Consider the following 18,017-nt stretch of genomic DNA (forward strand, 5'->3'; position numbering starts at 1 on the left):
AGCTGAGTTGTGATTTTTCCTTGTGGTCAGAGAACATGCTTATCAATTTGCCATATTCCTATCCAGCCAACCTTACACTGTCACACTCTCTGATTTATCCTCATGACATTTGAGTCTATGTCCCCTGCCAGAAATTCGGTCTTCCAAAGCTCCTTCCTCAATCCTTGTCCTTCTCATTTGAGGTATACTCTGTGAGTGGTGCCACTTAAATGAGGAAATTCGGGGATGTGGGAGCATCAACAACTCAGTCCCCCTGAGTCCTGGTGCCTCCCCAGCTGGGTTATGCTGTCACTTCATAGAAGCATGAATCACCTTCTTTTTGTACCCTTAACACTTATAGTTCCCACAAGGAATGTCCAAATTGGATCATTTTTGCCTCCATCCAATATTGAACATGCCTGTTGCTTGAAGTTTCATCAGTGTAGTTCCAAGCTTGTGACCTCCCTCTAACTCAGGCTGTTCACCAGGATGCCAGCTTGATTTTACTTCAAAGCCCTTCGAGCAATACATTGTAAGACAAATCTAGCCGAGGCCATTTTCTTTACATGAGCCTGTGGGCAGGGCAGGCATTTCCACTTTGCTGAAAGACTCCTCCAGCTAGTTCTGCACATCCCTCATCCACACTAGAATTCAGGCCAGCACTTGTGCATCTGTTTCATGGTTACTTTTACAGGGAAGAGCAGAGAACCTTGCAGTCTTACTCCACTTGCTGTGGAAGTGGTAAACTAATGGTTTACATAGATAAAACATCAAAACCATCTCTTTTGCTGTAGCCCTAATTTCTAATCTGAGACCCTCAATGGTGGTGTTGAAAGCCTTAGAGCCATACATTTACACAAACACTAAACACACCTCAATGCATTTCCCTTCCAAAAATGGTGTAGTGGATGGATAAGACTGGGAAACTTGTCCAGTCCACATGAGAATAGAAGGCTCTGCCCTGTTTTAACCAGGGCAGAAGGCTGAGTTCATGGTTCTTTAATTCTTATGACTTAAGAACTGACACTAAATCTGGGGCTACAGAGGGAACCAATCAATTTTGCATTCTTCAATTGCATTTGACACAACCAATGTGCATACTTTAAACCTAAAGCCTTTCCACTAGCAGGTATTCCAAAGCAGTGAACTCAACGACAGCAGAAATTTTCTTATCTAAAAGGGACACTCAATTAATCTCATTACATTTGAATCTTTGATTCCTGCCAATATACAATTAAATTCAAAATGAGTTCTCAAAAAAACTAGCTGGCCTTCTAAAGTGGCCTTTGGAAAAAAAATCACTTGGAGAAAGCACCATGAAAGCTTTCTTCAAGGGTAAATGGGCTCTTCGCAAAAGAGATTATTTTCAGACACTGCCCCCAGGGACCACCCCAGTCACTCAGATCCTTAACGGGTGACCAGCTTTCTCTTCTCTCTGAGAACTCCAGGCCAAGAGCCAGTGGTTGAGGGAGCTTTCCTCTCAATGGTCCTCGCAGTCCCAAATGCCACATGTCCACAACAGATCTCAGCATCTTTGATTTGGTCCCAACAATCTGCTGCTTCTTATGTCCTGCCTTCACTGACAGTACCACCATCCACTCAGTGTCAAAGTCAGTAACCTCAAGGTTGTTCTTGATTCCTCTACTCTCACATGTAATCCATCACCACGTCCTGTGGATGCCACTTTCTAAATCCCTTTGCAATCTCTGTTCTCTCCATCCCACCACCACTACCTTGGTTCTGGCCTCATTATTCCTCACCTGAACCACTGCAGCAGCCTCTGAGATGGTCCCCTGCCTTCTCCAGTGCTGTCCTGCAATGCACCCAGAGAGACTTCCTCTAAAATGCAAATCTGATCAGGTCACTCAGTAGCTAAGGTCTTCCGCTTGATCTAGCCCACGGCTACAGCCTCTGGGCCTTTGCACTTGCAGCTTCCATAGTATCCTTCCTACACTCCTTCACCTGGATTGTGAAGTTTATGCCCCTCGTTGGTAGGCTATGCCCACCTTCACTCCCACTTAGTCTGGCTGGGAGGCCTTCCTATGTTCCCACCACCTTCTTTTTACCCCCTCTCTCACAGCATTTGCCATATGGTATCAAAACTGCTTTTCATCATGTACACTGCATGATGTTGGGGGCCAAATCTTATTCATCTCCTGATTCCTAACATTTAGCACTGTGCTTGGAGCGTGGTAGGCTTCCATAGATGTTAAATGAATGAATAGATGAAGGAATGAGATTTCCTTTGGCCCATAATTTTCTTCATCTACATTAACTTGAATGAATCAAGGAGAGAAGGACTAATTACCATTAGTGGAAAGAGGTCAAGATAAGATTCGGAGCTGTCTAGGGTCCTTTATCACTTGTCCCTAAGGCAGAGGTGACAAGATTCTGTCCTGGGAGTAGGTTAGATGATGATGGTTAGCATGATGTGGAGATGGTAATGTGGATGGAATAATGATGATGATGATGATGATGATGATGACAATGGTGATGATGGTGATGGTAATGATTATTAACTATGGCGGTGATGATGACAATGGCAATGATGGTGCTAATGATGATTATTAACTATGGTGATGATGATGACAATTTCGATGATGGTGCTGGTGATGATGATTATGATGATGATGACGATGACAATGGTGATGATGGTACTGGTGATCATGATTATTAACTATGGTGATGATGATGACAATGGTGATGATGGTGCTGGTGATAATGATTGTTATGGTGGTGATGATGAAAACTGCGATGATGGTGCTGGTGATGATGATTGTTATGGTGATGGTGATGACAGTGGTGATAATGGTGCTGGTGATGATGGTTCTGGTGATGATAATGACAACAATGGTGATGATAACAAAGGCCATTTATCAAGCACCTGTGTTTCAGGCACTGCACTTGAAAACCTTGTCCCCATCTTGTATATGAAGCACATAAGTGTCAGAAAGGTTAGATCATTTGCCCAAGGTCACACAACTGGTAAGTGGTGAAGACTGGATTTGAGACCAAGCTTGACACCAAAACTGGTGCTAAATTCATCTTCTTGCACTGTGCTGATCATTGGAACCTTCATTACTTCAGTATTTATTGAATACTGGTTATTTGCCAGATATATTGTAGGCACTGAGGTTATAGTGGTAAACAAAACAGGTGATCATCCTTGCCCTCCTGGAACTGCCATCCTGGAGACAGAAGACAAAAGATAAATAAATAAGTAAAATATGTAGTATTTCCTATGGTTAAAAGTACTATGGAGAAAAATAGACAAGAATGATAGGGAATGCATGGGGTGGATGGAGATGCGGCTGTAGTGTTAAATAGGATGGCCAGGGACAGCTTCCCTGGAAAGGTAACACTTTAGCAAAGATCTTAAGGTGGTGAGGCAGTGATCCATGCAGATTTAGGGCAGAAGGAACAGTGAGTAAAAATACCCTGGGGTGAGGGAGATTGTGCCCATGTGGCTAAAGATATAGGGTTTCTGAACAGAAGAGGAATAGGAAATGAGGCCAGAAAAATAGGGAGGTACAGATCTTTTAAAAACTTAAAGGCCATTGCGATGGTCAGAACAAATTGGTGGCTGGCCCCTGAGAAACAAGAAGAGATTGATGACAATCCTGAAGTCCCTATCAGCTGTGAGCACCTCTGTATACTGTACATGGCCCTATGGAATGGGAAGAGGGTTATTCTCAGAATATTTTTTTCATGCTTGTTCAGAAGTTGGATCTAAAGTAGGGTTTCTCATCCTAAGCCCTATGGACATTTGACTAGATGATTCTTTGCTTGTGGGGCTGGGGGCTGTCCTGAGCATTGTAGAATGCTTAGCAGCATCCCTGGCCTCTACCCACTAAATGCCAGTAACATCTCTTTTTCCAATTGTGATAACCAAAAATGCCTCCGGACCTTGCAAAATGTCCCCCATTGAGAACCACTGGTCTAAAGAAAGGCAGACTCAAGTTCCTTGTGCTGGAATCAAACTCCATTCCCTATACTCATCACCTCCCCATCACCCATCAGCCCCTCCTCTGACTCACATTCACTGCTCAGAGAAGGAAACCTGGGGTTTTCTACTAAAGATCAGGCAAACGTTAATTCTAGGTCCATTAGCCATTAACACATCTACACACCAAGCAGACAGTCACAGAGCCACTGCCTATTCTAACATGGCCCTGAGTCCCATGTGCTTACCTTGAAACCCACGTGAGAACTCCATAATAGGCCTAGAACTTGCGATGGATGGTTTGGTGATGGTCACTGTTGTTCCCTCTCATCAGTAGCTGGAAGATCTTTGGGGTTCCTGACATCACCATGGGACCCTCCCTTCCCAGAGAGAATCTGGTCAGAGCAAGACCAAAGAGTCTCCACCTATGTCATCAAAATAGCTAATGTTTATTTGTACCAAAGTTTTGCACACCTTGTCTTATTTTGTAGGATCACTCTGAGATGTAGGATCTATTAATAACCCCACTTTTTATGAATGAGGAAACTGAGTCACAGAGACTTAAAAAAATAAAAACAACTTTCCTGGGCCACAAGGAAAGTAAACCACCATAACTGCCTCTGTTTGATGAGATAACCTAAGGAATTCACGTTCATTGAGCATCTAGTATATGGCAGACAATGAGCTAGGGCCTGAGAGCGCAGGGCCTGAGAGAAGTTGGGTCCATGGGCACTCTTGGCCTCTGCCTATCTACAGCCCACTGGGCACTGCTCAGTCTAAGTGCCAATATACACGTGAATTGTCTCCATACCCAGCCAAACTGGCATTTCCAGTTGACCATGGCAGAATGTAGATGCTGAAACCTGAGGGGTGTATGCATTCATTTCACACCTACAAACTTGGAATTCAAGGTTCCAGAGCCCAGAAGGAAAACCAATTTGCAATTTTTTTTTTTTTTTTTTTTTTTTTGAGATGAAGTTTTGCTCTTGTTGCCCAGGCTAAAATACAATGGCGCAATCTTGGCTCACCGCAACCTCCACCTCTCAGGTTCCAGCAATTCTCCTGCCTCAGCCTCCCAAGTAGCTGGGATTACAGGCATGTGCCACCATGCCAGGCTAATTTTGTATTTTTTGTAGAGACGGGGTTTCTCCATGTTGGTCAGGCTGGCCTCAAACTCCTGACCTCAGGTGGTCTGCCCGCCTCGGCTTCTCAAAGTGCTGGGATTACAGGCGTGGAGTCGCCACACCTGGCCCAGTTTGCAAAATTTTTAAAGAAAGAAGCCAGAAAATTGGACTCTAAATTTTAAAGAGTGGCGTTGGCTGTGTAGGTTGTCTCTGCTCTGATGGGAACCATCTGGAACAGAAGAAATGAAAAACATGCCCCCATCAATCTGCTCCAAGAAAAAGATTTTTCAGACCAGCTGGCCAATTTGGTCATTTAGAGCATGAACCTTGGAGCCAGTCAGCCTTTGAGTTGACTCTCAGCCTAACTGCATACTAGCTGTAAGACCGCTGGGCTTCCATTTCCTCATCTGTGATATTCCTGCTTGTAATCATAGATAACTCACAGGGTTGTTCTGAAGATTAACCAGGATAATGCATGGAACACTAAACAAAGTACTTAGCACAGTAAGAGATCAATACGTGTTATTATTATTACTATTCTCATTATCAACATCGCCATCAATATCATCATCATTATGGTGATAATAGTGACATCATCATCATTATGGTGATGATAGTGACATCATCATCATCTTTCCATAGGAGAAGATCCTACATAATCCTAAGTCACTCAGATCAAAACCTCAGAGACACCCTTGACTCTTCTCTTTCACCATGTTCCATATCCAAACTCCTCCTCCCAAATCTCTCTAGCATGGAATCACTTCTCAGCTCCTCCATTACCACTCTCCTAGCCCAAAGCCATCACCATCTCTTGCCTGGATTACTGTAGTGGCCTCCAACTGGTTTACCTGCATCCATTCTTTTTCCCTTTTTGTCTAATCTCCATATAATATTCAGAGAAATCCAGTTAAAAAGTAGCTCAGATCACCACCTGAGGTCAGGAGTTCGAGACCAGCCTGGCCAGCATGGTAAAACTCTGTCTCTACTAAAAATACAAAAATTAGCAGGGCCTGGTGGTGCATGCCTGTAATCCCAGCTACTCAAGAGGCCGAGGCAGGAGAATCGTTTGAACCTGGGATGTGGATGTTGCAGTAAGCCAAGATGGTGCCACTGTACTCCAGCCTGGGCGACAGAACGAGATCCGTCTTAAAAAAAAAAAGAAAAAAGAAAAAAAAAAGCAACTCAGATCACATCCACCTCTGCTCCAAACCCTCTGGTACCATTCCATATTCTGGGAAAAGTCAAAGTCTATTCAGTGGCCTGCAAGACCCTACATCACCTGTCACCTGGCCCCAGCTCACTCTGCTCCAGACCCAATGGACTTCTTGTCATACCTTGAACATGTCACACATGCTGCACCTCAGGGCCTTTGCATACACTGACCCTTTACCAGGAATTCCCTCCTGCTAGATGTCTACATGGCTTGCGCTCTCATTTCTTTCCATCTTTAGTAAAACATTGCTTCTCAGTGAGCCATCTTTAGCCTCCTACTTTAACTTGCAATTTCCCTAATACTCCCAACCTCCAACTCTCCTGGTCTTTTCCAAAGCACATATTATCTAACAGCACGTATTTCACTTTGTTATTCTGCTTATTTTCTGCCTTTTCCAGTGACAGCAGGGGTTTTTATCTGTTCACTGTTATATCCCCAATCCCCAGGACAGTGCCTGGCAAATGGCATATCCTGAAAGTTTCGTTGTATGAATGAATAAATGAATGAATGCATAAAATGAATGAATGAATCTCCATTACTATTACCATAGGCCCCATCAATCTAGCTCTCAGAACCCAGCACTCCAGTTGCCACAATCTCTTTCTGTCCCTTCCATTTCAGACACCCAGGGGCACTGGGTTGTGTGTGGAACCCCTAAAATTTGCTTTACCATCTGGATAATCATTCCAAGTGTTTCTCTTGCCCTGAGCTTCCGCCCTCAGAAACTCAGATTCGTATTCTATGTCAATCAGCAATCCTGAGCCCAGCATGGCCACATCCACGAGGAAGCCGGGGAGAGCCCCACAGACCACAGCAGCCAGCAATTGGCCAGTGCATGATGGTGATGATGGATGGGGGATATCGAAGGCAATGACGGTGACAAAGCAGGCAGTGGAGGGGCATCGACCCAGCAGGGAGACACAAAGTCCCCGCTTCCCGTCCATTGACAGGGAGTTTAATGAAAGCGATCATTCACTTTCTGATCCCATTGCAGGAGCAGGCGTTCTGACCAGCAACGGGGCCCGTGCCAGCTGTCCCGGGGCCCTGCTTTCTGAGCGGCACTTTACAAAAGACCTCTCTATTGGACTTGGAACTTGCCCTCCGCAGCAGAGGTCATTTGCACTTTCTCCAAGTGCTCCGGATGGACCGAGGGGGTGGGCGGCAGTGAAAAAGATAAAATGTTCTGGCTTGAAAGGAAACCAATGACCCCCTGCCCTGGCTCAGCCCCCTTCCTCAGTCATGGGGTAGCGAGGGACCTGCAGCCCCACAATGTTATCAGGAGGAAGAAAGGCAAACTTGGGCACCTTTTAGTTCCCTCCGTTTAGCCAGAAAAGCCTCTTCCACTGCCAAGGTCACGTGCCAGCTCCCTGATACTGCTTCCAGAAAAGGGCTTCCCCACTCGCTCCCCACTGCCCAGCAACGTGAGGGGCCAAGGCGTCCAGATCAGATCGCTTAATGGAGAGTTTCAGGTCTCTTCGAGACAAGAGGGTGGACTCAGGGGAACACTACAACCTCTCCTATCCCCGCGCTTCCCACACCTGGTTTTCCTTACCTGCGAAAGTCCCCTGTCCAATTACATGCAGGGCAACTGCAGGGGCTCAATTTGGCCTGTTAGCTCCAGGACGTTCCACCAGATGGCGCTCATGAGCTCCCATGTTTCCTCTCTGTCTCTCCATAATTTCTGACCACAGAATTTTTTTAAAACAAAAAATTTTAATAGTTTGGAAAATTTCCCTCTAGACTTCTTTTGCCCTGTGCATACACTTTTTAACAATTCCATAAATGTGATCGTCGTGTCTATGCTATTGAGTGGTTTGTTTTTGTTTATTTCAATAGCTTTGGGGGTACAAGTGGCTTTTGGTTACAGGGATGAATTGTACAGAGGTGAGGTCTGAGATTTTAGTGTACCCATCACCTGAGTCATGTTCATTCTACCCAATATGCAGTTTTTTTTAATCCCTCACCCTGCACCCAGCCTCCCCGCATCTGAGTCTCCAATGTCCATTATACCACTCTGCATGCCTTTGTGTAATCATTGCTTGGGTCTTGCTTTGAACAGAAATTTTACAATAATAATGGAAGCAGCAGTAAGAATGCATCATGTACTTAACTTGTGCCAGGCATTATGCCAAGTGTTTTACATGCCTAGTGGAGGTTAGAAAAGAAGAACTCTACAGCCAGACGGAATGGGCTCTTATCCTGGCCATACCTCTCACTGTCATAGGGCTTTGGGCAAGTAAGTCATTTGTTGTCCTTCAGTTTCCTCATGTATAAAATTGAGATAATAATAATACCTATCCCACAGAGTTATAGAGAGGAGTAAATGGCTTAATGCACATAAAGCTCTTAGAAAACAATAAGCAATTATAGACGATTGTGACATAAATCTCATTTAACTCTGACAATTCCTTGAAGTAAGCACTATTATTTTCCCCCACTTTACACAAGAGAAAAGTGGAGCTCAGAGAGATGGAGTAAAGTTGCCCACGGTTGTATTGTTTCCAATGCTACTGAATCCAAAGAACCTTGATAGACATCTCCCAGGTTGTCCAATTTCATGAACCATTGTGTCTCACATCCTGTCACATTTATGAAAATTCAGCCATTAACAGCTGAGCAAAAGGAAGGTTCCGGGAGCTAAGCAGGCCCAACAAATAATCTACCGTTGGAGATGGGGAGCGAGGAAAGGCTCTCTCGAATTTCGTCTTCATACTCTTTCAGACAACCCATCCTCAAAGCAATCCAGGAACCTGGCGGAAGAGCTGGGCAAAGCTGTGGAGATCATGGGCAAAGGCAAGAATGGGATCGGCTTTGGTAAAGTGGACATTACCATAGAGAAGGAGCTTCAGCAGGAGTTTGGGATTACCAAGGCCCCGGAGTTGAAGCTGTTTTTTGAGGGCAACAGGTCAGAGCCCATCAGCTGCAAAGGTAATGGTGCTTGTGTGTCACATTTGTTTCATGCTCATGGGAAGTCCACTTAACAGCCATAGGGTAAAGGTGGGAGGCTCTGCTCCATGCAGCCTCTTGGGGACCCAGGCTCCTCCAGCTTGTGACTCTGCGCTTCTCTAGGGCCTTGGAGCCACCTGCTCTTTCCTCTGTATCTGGCCAGCTGATACAGATAAGGGTAAGGGGTAGGAGGTCACCATGGGTACTGTTCATGGCCCTGGCCATGAACAGTGGAAGTATCACTTCTATTCACATCTCATTGACCAGAATTCTGTTACGTGGCCCGAACCAACTGCAAGAAAGGCTGAGAAATACAGTTCAGCTCTGTCTTTAGAAAGAAAACGGGTTTAGTGAATATGTGGCTGGCTCTACTACAGCTTGCAGCTCAGCTGATGGGCTCTAGAAACACCAAGAAGTGGGAGGGTGGGGTGCATGGCTTAGAAACTACCAGACACCAGAAATTAAGATCTAACTCCAATTCCCACTCCCAATCTTTGACTTTAGAATGATTTGACAGAGTCCTAGGACTAGGGAAGCACTAGTTAGCCAAAAGGGAAATTGAGAGATGATGGAACAAGACAGGCTTGGGATGCAATGTCTACCAAACACTTTACGTTCTATCATATTTTTCATTCATTGATTAACTCATTCATTCATTTATTCAGCATCCATTTATCGACAAGCTACCATGTGCCAAGCCCTATCTTGATGTTGAGGATGTGTAGAGAGTAAGGTACTAGTATGGCACATATGGTAGTCCCAACTTTTAGAAAGTTACATATATGAAGGCATTCATGGATGCAGGATGGATAAATGGATGGAAGGATGGAAGTAACAAAACTGATGAACACAGAAGTGCCTGTAACAGCCATGCCAGTAGAATGTTCCCATTATATATGTTAAATTATTGAGTCTTGAGTAACGGAAACTGCCTTCCACTGGATCTGGCGTATAGCCAGCTTCCAATAAGCCGGATTCACTGTTATTTGCAAGAAACACACATCCAGGGGCTGCAGGATGCTTTGCAGTTCTCAGAATGGACACAAGAGGGCATGAAAGACACAGGCTAGACCCAGAGCAAGGCGCCACAAGAAAACCTCGGAGCAATCACCTAAGGGCAGGACTGCAGCTCCCAGCAGGCTTGTGGGAGGGTGGTGGCTGCGGTGGCGAGAGAAGAGGTGGGGAGGGAGGGCGGGAGCAGTGAGAGAAGCAACAGAGGCTGCTGTTTCCTACAGATACTAGGGGATGACCCTCAACAAGGGGTACTCGCTGACACCAGCAAGGAGCCCTTTGTGATGTGTTTCTCTGGGGAGAGCTGTGAGGAAATGAGAGGCCCTAGGTCATGGGAGCCCATGACTGCTAATGGAGTGGCCCAGGAGCTGCAATGACCTTCCCTCCTGAAGGGCAGGAGAGACCTGACTCCACTCAGAGGCTACAAAGTAACAATATGGCAACTTCCAGTCTGTGGGTGAAACTAGCAGAGAAGGTCCCCAAGGCATTTGACCTCTGAGCCCCCTTCATCAGGGAAACCAGTGCCTGGGACCTCTTCTGCCATAATGGAAGCTTCATCGTCACCCTCTCTAGGAAGTCTCCCCTGACTGCCCAGGCCAGGGTGCCTGCTCCACCTCTTTGGCCTCACAGCATCTGTGTTTTCCCCATCAAGGCCCTCGCCTCAAAGAATTACATCTGCTACTTATTGCTTGTTCTCTACAGAGAGCATCACAAGGGCAGTGGCTGATCTCACTTGCACTCCTGGGTCCTCTAAAGAGACTGCCAGAATTGATATCACTCCCCTCTGCATCTGAATCCTTACCACAGGCTTAAGAAACAATCACTGCCTCTCGTCGAATCTCAGTTTTTTCATCTGTTAAATGGGGATGGTGAAAAGATCTACCCCTCTACATTGCTGGGAAGATAAAATGATGTTTGCAAGGCACAGGGCCTGACACATACCTGTAGCATATACTGTGTTCCAGGCATTTTTCTAGACCCTTCTCCTATGTCATAACACCCCAGTATAAGAGGTGCTTTTACAGATGGAGAAACTGAGGCACAGAAAGGTAGAATAACTTCCTCAAAGCTCCCCAGCGAGTAGTGGCGGAGTTAGCAAATGTTTTCTGCAAAGGCCCAGATCATTAATATTTCAGGTCTTACAGGCCAGGCAGTCTCTGTTGTAACTACTCAGATCTGCTGATGCAGTGTGAAGGCAGCCACGTGTTAACAAATGGGAATGACTGTGTTCCAATAAAGTTTTATTTATACATTCAAACAGCAGGCCAGATTTGGACTACAGGCTGTAGTATGTTGAAATCTGCTTTACATTGCGCTGTACTCTAAGCAAGTGGCAGATGTGTTCATTATTATTATCAGACTATTAGTTTTCTGATTCTAGTCCAATGCTTGGAACAATTAAGTTCTTAACAAATAGTTTTTGAGCCAGGTGCAGTGGCTCACACCTGTAATCCCAACACTCTGGGAGGCTGAGATGGGAAGATCACTTTTACCCAGAAGTTTGAGACCAGCCTGGTCAACATAACAAGACCCTGTCTCTACAAAAACCTTAAAACTTAGCCAGGTGTGGTGACAGATACCTGTATTCTCAGCTACTCAGGAGGCTGAGGTGGGAGAATTGCTTGAACCCAGGAATTTGTGCCTGCAGTGAGCCATGATTGCACCATTGCACTTCAGCCTGGGCGACAGAGTGAGATCCTGTCTCTAAATTTTAAAATAATAATAATAAAAGTGTTAGAGTTTGAATACAATGGAATTGGGAGCACCCACTGCAGGCAGGCATAGGGTAAAGTACCTACGCATATTTCTGCTGGGCTTACTTCCTCAGTATTACTTCCAACCATGGAAAGGGGAAAGGGAATGCCAGGATGAAGCTGGGACAGGGATTGAGGATGCCTGGATTTTAGGATGAGCAGTAGCCATGGGAACTCCAACGAGCGTTTTACAACCAGGCTTCCAATTTCTCTCTCTCTCTCTTTTTTTTTTTTTTTTTTTTTTTGAGATGGAGTCTCGCTCTTTTGCCAGGCTGGAGTGCAGTGGTGTGATCTTGGCTCACTGCAACCTCCGCCTCCCGGGTTCAAGTGATTCTCTTGCATTAGCCTCCTGAGTAGCTGGGACTACAGGCATGCGCCACCACTCGCAGCTAATTATTAGTATTTTTAGTAGAGATGGGGTTTCACCATGTTGGCCAGGATGGTCTCGATCTCTTGACTTCGTGATCCACCTGCCTCGGCCTCCCAAAGTGCTGGGATTACAGGTGTGAGCCACCGCACCTGGCCCAGTTTCTCATTTTCTAAACAGGATGGATAAGGCCAGTTCTGCCTACTTGCCAGGGCTTCTCTGAGCTGAGAGGAGACAGTGCTTTACACATCTTCTGCAATGTGACTTTGATGAAAACTCCTCTTAGGATGCTGGTGGGATTTAGTCCTTGCAGGGTCAAAGCCCCAGTCCCGTTCTCATCTAATCTCCAAGGATTGATGGCGGGAGACTTGGCCATGGCCACCACCCTGGAAGGAGGGAGACTCAGGTTGCCTCTAGGCCTCTGTTAATGATGCAGCCACAGTTTGTGCCTAGAAATATGCAGCCCAGCAGCGGCCCTAGTCAATCATTGACATTGCATTCACACCTCAGTTGTCACCGTGTCCTCTGGCACAGAGCTAAGCACCAAAGGAGGTCCCCGACAAGGGCAGTGCCTGATCTGCAGGTACAAAGGAATCAACAATTTGCAGAGTTCATAGCTACCTTGGTCCCACAGGGGCCAGAGGGGCAAATGGAGCTCACACATCACCAAGAAGATAGCCCAAGATCAAGTTTCCTCAAGCCAGCTTCCCTGATGATTCATTCAGCCCATTCATTCATTCTAGAAAGATTTCTTAAGCATCTACTATGTGCCAGGCATTACAGGAGCTTACTGGGAGCTCACACTGAACAAGCTATAGCAAAAAATCATTATAATTTTTTATAATTTCAAGAAGGGACAGACTCAATGAAGAAAATAGAACAGCTCGGCCGGGCACGGTGGCTCATGCCTGTAATCCCAGCACTTTGGGAGGCCAAGGCGAGTGGATCACGAGGTCAGGAGTTCAAGACCAGCCTGGCCAAGATGGTGAAACCCCATCTCTACTAAAAATACAAAAAGTTAGCTGGGCGTGGTGGCAGGCACCTGTAGTCTCAGCTACTCTGGAGGCTGAGACAGAGAATTGCTTGAACCCAGGAGGCAGAGGTTGCAGTGAACTGAGATCACACCACCACACTGCAGCCTGGGCAATAGAGTGAGACTCCATCTCAAAAAAAAAAAAAAGAAAAGAAAAGAAAATAGAACAGGTCATAAGACAGAGAGTGACTGGCTAAAAGAAAAGAAGAACCAATTGAGAATTGAATAGGCAGAAGAAGGCACTGCCCTTGAAGAGCTGAGGAAAGGGCAGCCCATCAAGAGGGACCAGCCAAGGCTGAAGCCGGTGTTCTGGAAGATAATTATAGCGTTGGAGTGTGGACAGGGCAGAGGGTGGCACAAAATGACATCAGAGCAATGGTTCTGATGACCTGAAATTTAAATTCATTTGGCAGGTTTTGTTCTCCTTTTTTGGATATTTTCAGATTTTGTAAATCAATTCCTTTTGGATCACTTACAATATGCTTTTGCCAGACAAATGCATATAAGAGAAACTATTTGTTTCCATGTGTGCCTTATTTTTACCTAAAGATGGCTGGAAACACCGTAAAGATACTCAGTGTTGAGGCTGATATCTCAGAGGAGGGAATTACAGCAGAGGTGGGGTACCAAGATCTGAGAGTGGCATGATGCCTCCTCCTTCTCTCTTCTCTTGAAGCAACCATATCAGCCTCACATGAATTTCCATAGGCTTGACTCATTGTGGCTTTTAACATGACCTTAACTATATCTACTGAAGTTGAACATGGCATCTGCTATGACCAGAAATTCTCCTCCTGGCTATACACCCAACAGAAGTGTATACAGTGTGTCCCACAGACATGCATGAGAATGTATTCAGAATAGCCCCAGCCGGGCATAGTGACTCATGCCTGGAATGCCAGCATTTTGGGAGGCTAAGGTGGGAGAATTTCTTGAGCCCAGGAGTTCGAGACTGGCCTGGGCAACATAGCAAAACCTCGTCTCTGCTAAAAATTGCTTAAAAATTAGCCAGGTGTGGGCTGGGTGTGGTGGCTCATGCCTGTAATCCCAGCACTTTGGGAGGCTGAGGTGGGAGGATCACCTGGAGTTTGAGACCTGCCTGGCCAATATGGTGAAACCCTGTCTCTACTAGTACTAAAAAATTAGTGGGGTTTGGTGGCATGTGCCTGTAGTCCCAGCTACTCGGGAGGCTGAGCCAGGAGAATCACTGGAACCCGGGAGGCAGAGGTGCAGTGAGCCAAGATTGAGCCCCTACACTCCAGCCTGGGCAACAGAGCAAGCCTCTGTCTCAAAAAAAATAAAAATTAGCCAGGTGTGGTGGTACATGCCTATAGTCCCAGCTACTCAGGGGGCTGAGGTGGGAGGATGGCTTGAGCCTGGGAGATCGAGGCTGCAGTGAGCCATGACCACACCACTGCACTCTAGCCTGGGTGACAGAAGGATAAACTGTCTCAAAAAAAAAAAAAAAAAGGCCCTAAAATGAGAGCAACTTAATGCCCATTAGCAGAGAATGGACAAATAAGTTGTGGGATATTCACAGCAGTGGAAATGAATCTTCAAGTACATCAAAAACTGTGGCTGAATCTCACAAACATAATGAAACCAGAGCCAAGAACATTTATATGAAGTTCAGGAACAGGCAGACTAATGTAAGCTGTTAGAAGTTAGGGTGGCAATGGAATACTACACAGCCATAAAAAGGAATGAGTTCATGTCCTTTGCAGGGACATGGATGAAGCTGGAAGTCATCATCCTCAGCAAACTAACACAGGAACAGAAAACCAAACACTGCATGTTCTCACTCATAAGTGGGAGTTGAACAACGAGAACACACGGACACAGGGAGGGGAACATCACACACTGGGGCCTGTCTGGGGGTGGAGGGCGAGGGAAGGGAGAGCATTAGGACAAATACCTAATGCATGCAGGGCTTAAAGCCTAGGTGACGGGTTGATAGGTACAGCAAAGCACCGTGGCACATGTATACCTATGTAACAAACCTGCGTGTTCTACACATGTATCCCAGAACTTAGAGTAAAATCAAAAGAAGAAGAAGGAGAAGGAGAAGAAGAGGAAGAGGAAGCAGAAGAAGAACAAGAAGGAGAAGGAGAAGGCAAAGGAGAAGAAGAAGTAGTTAGAGTGGTGGTTACTTTTGGATTGGGGGGAGTAGAGGCTGGGAGTGGGCACAACAGGGACTGCTGAGGATCTGGTGATGTTCTCGTTTTTGATTTGGGTTGTAGTTACACAGGTGTGTTCATTTTGTAAAAATCCATCTAACCATACATTATCATTTATGCACCTTTCTGCATGTAAATATACTTTATTATAAGTTTTTGAAAAGCCTGCATGTTCTCATGAAATAAATCAAATATAACGAAGGTAGAGCCTTTGCAGTTGATTTAGTAGCTCAGGGTGCATTCATCAAGCCTCAGGTAGCAATTTGTCCTGCTGCAGGACTTTGTATAGGCTGTTTCTCCTAGAAGACTTTCCCTCTCCTTAACGCCTCCTAGTTAACTCCAGAGCATTCTTTTCTGTCTTTTCTTTTCCTTCTTTTTTTTTTTTTTTTTTAGACAGAGTCTTGCTCTGTCTCCCATGCAGGACTGCAGTGGTGCCAACTTGGCTCACTGCAACCTCCACCTCCCGGGTTCAAACAATTCTCCTGCCTCAGCCTCCCAAGTAGCTGGGATTACAGGCGTGTGCCACCATGCCTGGATAATTTTTTGTATTTTTAGTAGAGATGAGGTTTCACTGTGTTAGCCAGGATGGTCTCGATCTCCTGACCTTGTGATCTGCCCGCCTCGGCCTCCCAAAGTGCTGGGATTACAGGCATGAGCCACTGCGCCGGGCCCAGTGCATTCTTTATTTTACAGCTCATCCATAATTTCCTCCAGGAAGTCCTCCTTGACTTCACAGTCTAAGTCAGGCATCTTTGCTACAGACTGGCAGAACTTTGATTTCAAACATTTCCTTTGGGTGTAATGATGCCCTTGTGCATGTATTTATTTGATTGTTTTCTTCCTCAACAGAATGAGAGCTGTGAAATGGTGGTAATGTGTTTGTTTCTGTTCATCCTTATATCTCCAGGGCTGAGTACAGCACTTGATAGTAAGCACTCGATACATATTTGCCAAGTAAATAAATGAGGGAAGAAATAAATGAGTGAGTAAATGAATAACAGTCTGTGGATGTAGTTCAAAGCTACTCACAATGAATATTGCTTTATCTCATAAATTTATTTATTTATTTTAGAGACAAGGTCTCACTGTGTCTCCTAGGGTGATTATAGCTCACTGCAGCCTTGAACTCCTGGGCTCGAGCAATCCTTCTGCCTCAGCCTCCCAAGCAGCCGGGACTACAGACACATGCCACCATGCCTGGCTAATTTTCTTTGGTTTTTTGTAGAGCTGAGTGTCTCGCTATGTTGCCCAGACTGGTCCCAAACTCCTGGCCTCAAGTGATTCTCCTGCGTTGGTGTCCCAGAGTGCTGGGAAATAGGCATGGGCCACCATGCTTAGCTCATAAACTCATTTAAAATGTTCAATTTTAATGTTCTATAGCAAATACAAATATATAATATTTTACATTATTTTCCATCATGTGGAACTGATAATCCTAGAAAAACACATGTTCACCTGTGTATAGCCTTCTGTACCTTCTGGCTCACCAATTTGTCTTCCCAGATATGATATATGTGTCTTAATTTTAGACGCTAAGACTTTTGTGTGCTTGACACCAACCATGCGATAGCTGAGAAATGGCAGTCAGGAGTGAATGACCTTAAAGGGCATTTGGATCTCAGCTGAGGAATGGGGGATGCAGGAAGATAATAGGATTTTCCCAAGGTTACAGAGCTATGTGGTCTTTCCAGTTATATTTTATTGAGATTTTAAAAAATAAATCAATCTTCCTGTCACCTTGGAGAGTTCATAAGAAAAGAAGTCTGGAAATGCCTCCTCCTAAATTTGATCTTCAGGTTCTCTAGTTGGGTGCCTGCTGGCAGTTGAACCTTGGTTTCTTCATCTGCAAAATGGGGAGAGGAAAAGTGTCTATTTCATAGGATTATTGTGAAGATTTAATACATGCAAAACGTTCAGCACAGTGTCTGGGCCTTGGTGAGTGCTCAGTAACATTTAGCTGCTGTTGTTAATGTTCGTGCTTGGAGCTTGGGGAAGAGGGGAATGGAGGAACTGACTTTGGCCTTCAAGGGGTGGGAGCCTGAGACAAGAAGCTTCTATGCACTAAACTTGAGAAAGACCAGCTTCTTGCTTTGGTTCAAGAGGAAACTTCTCTGGTATCTATTAGACTGTGTCTTTCTCCAGGAGTGGTTGAATCTACTGCCCTAGTCGTTTGGTTGAGACGACAAATTAGCCAGAAAGCATTTTTGTTCAACAGCAGCGAGCAGGTGGCAGAATTTGTGATATCCAGGCCTGTGGTCATCGTTGGCTTCTTCCAGGTACTGGGACCAAGAGGTGGGAGGAGGCTTTCAACTGGTGAGAAGTGCTGTGGCTGGGAGGGGGTGGGGTGAGGAGACTCTTCTGTTTTGGTTGCCCAATTTTCTCCATCCAATGAGCTGGTTTTTAGGGGAAGCTCCAAGGGTTCAAATGAACAGGAATGGAGAGAAAAGAGAGAAGATTGGCATCTGTA

General features: G+C 45.4%; 1 protein-coding gene across 1 annotated transcript in view; it reads left to right on the forward strand.

Moving 5' to 3' along the window:
• PDILT (protein disulfide isomerase like, testis expressed) overlaps positions 1-18,017 on the forward strand; it is a 45,719-nt gene that overhangs the window by 11,171 nt on the left and 16,531 nt on the right. Inside the window, exons 3-4 of the mRNA XM_003261476.2 lie at positions 8,984-9,190; positions 17,693-17,826. Coding sequence (XP_003261524.1) covers positions 8,984-9,190; positions 17,693-17,826 — 341 coding nt within the window. The remainder of the gene's footprint in view (positions 1-8,983; positions 9,191-17,692; positions 17,827-18,017) is intronic.

The sequence above is a fragment of the Nomascus leucogenys genome, chromosome 2 (assembly GCF_006542625.1).
Source record: "Nomascus leucogenys isolate Asia chromosome 2, Asia_NLE_v1, whole genome shotgun sequence".
In the NCBI taxonomy this organism is placed as follows: Eukaryota; Metazoa; Chordata; class Mammalia; order Primates; family Hylobatidae; genus Nomascus; species Nomascus leucogenys.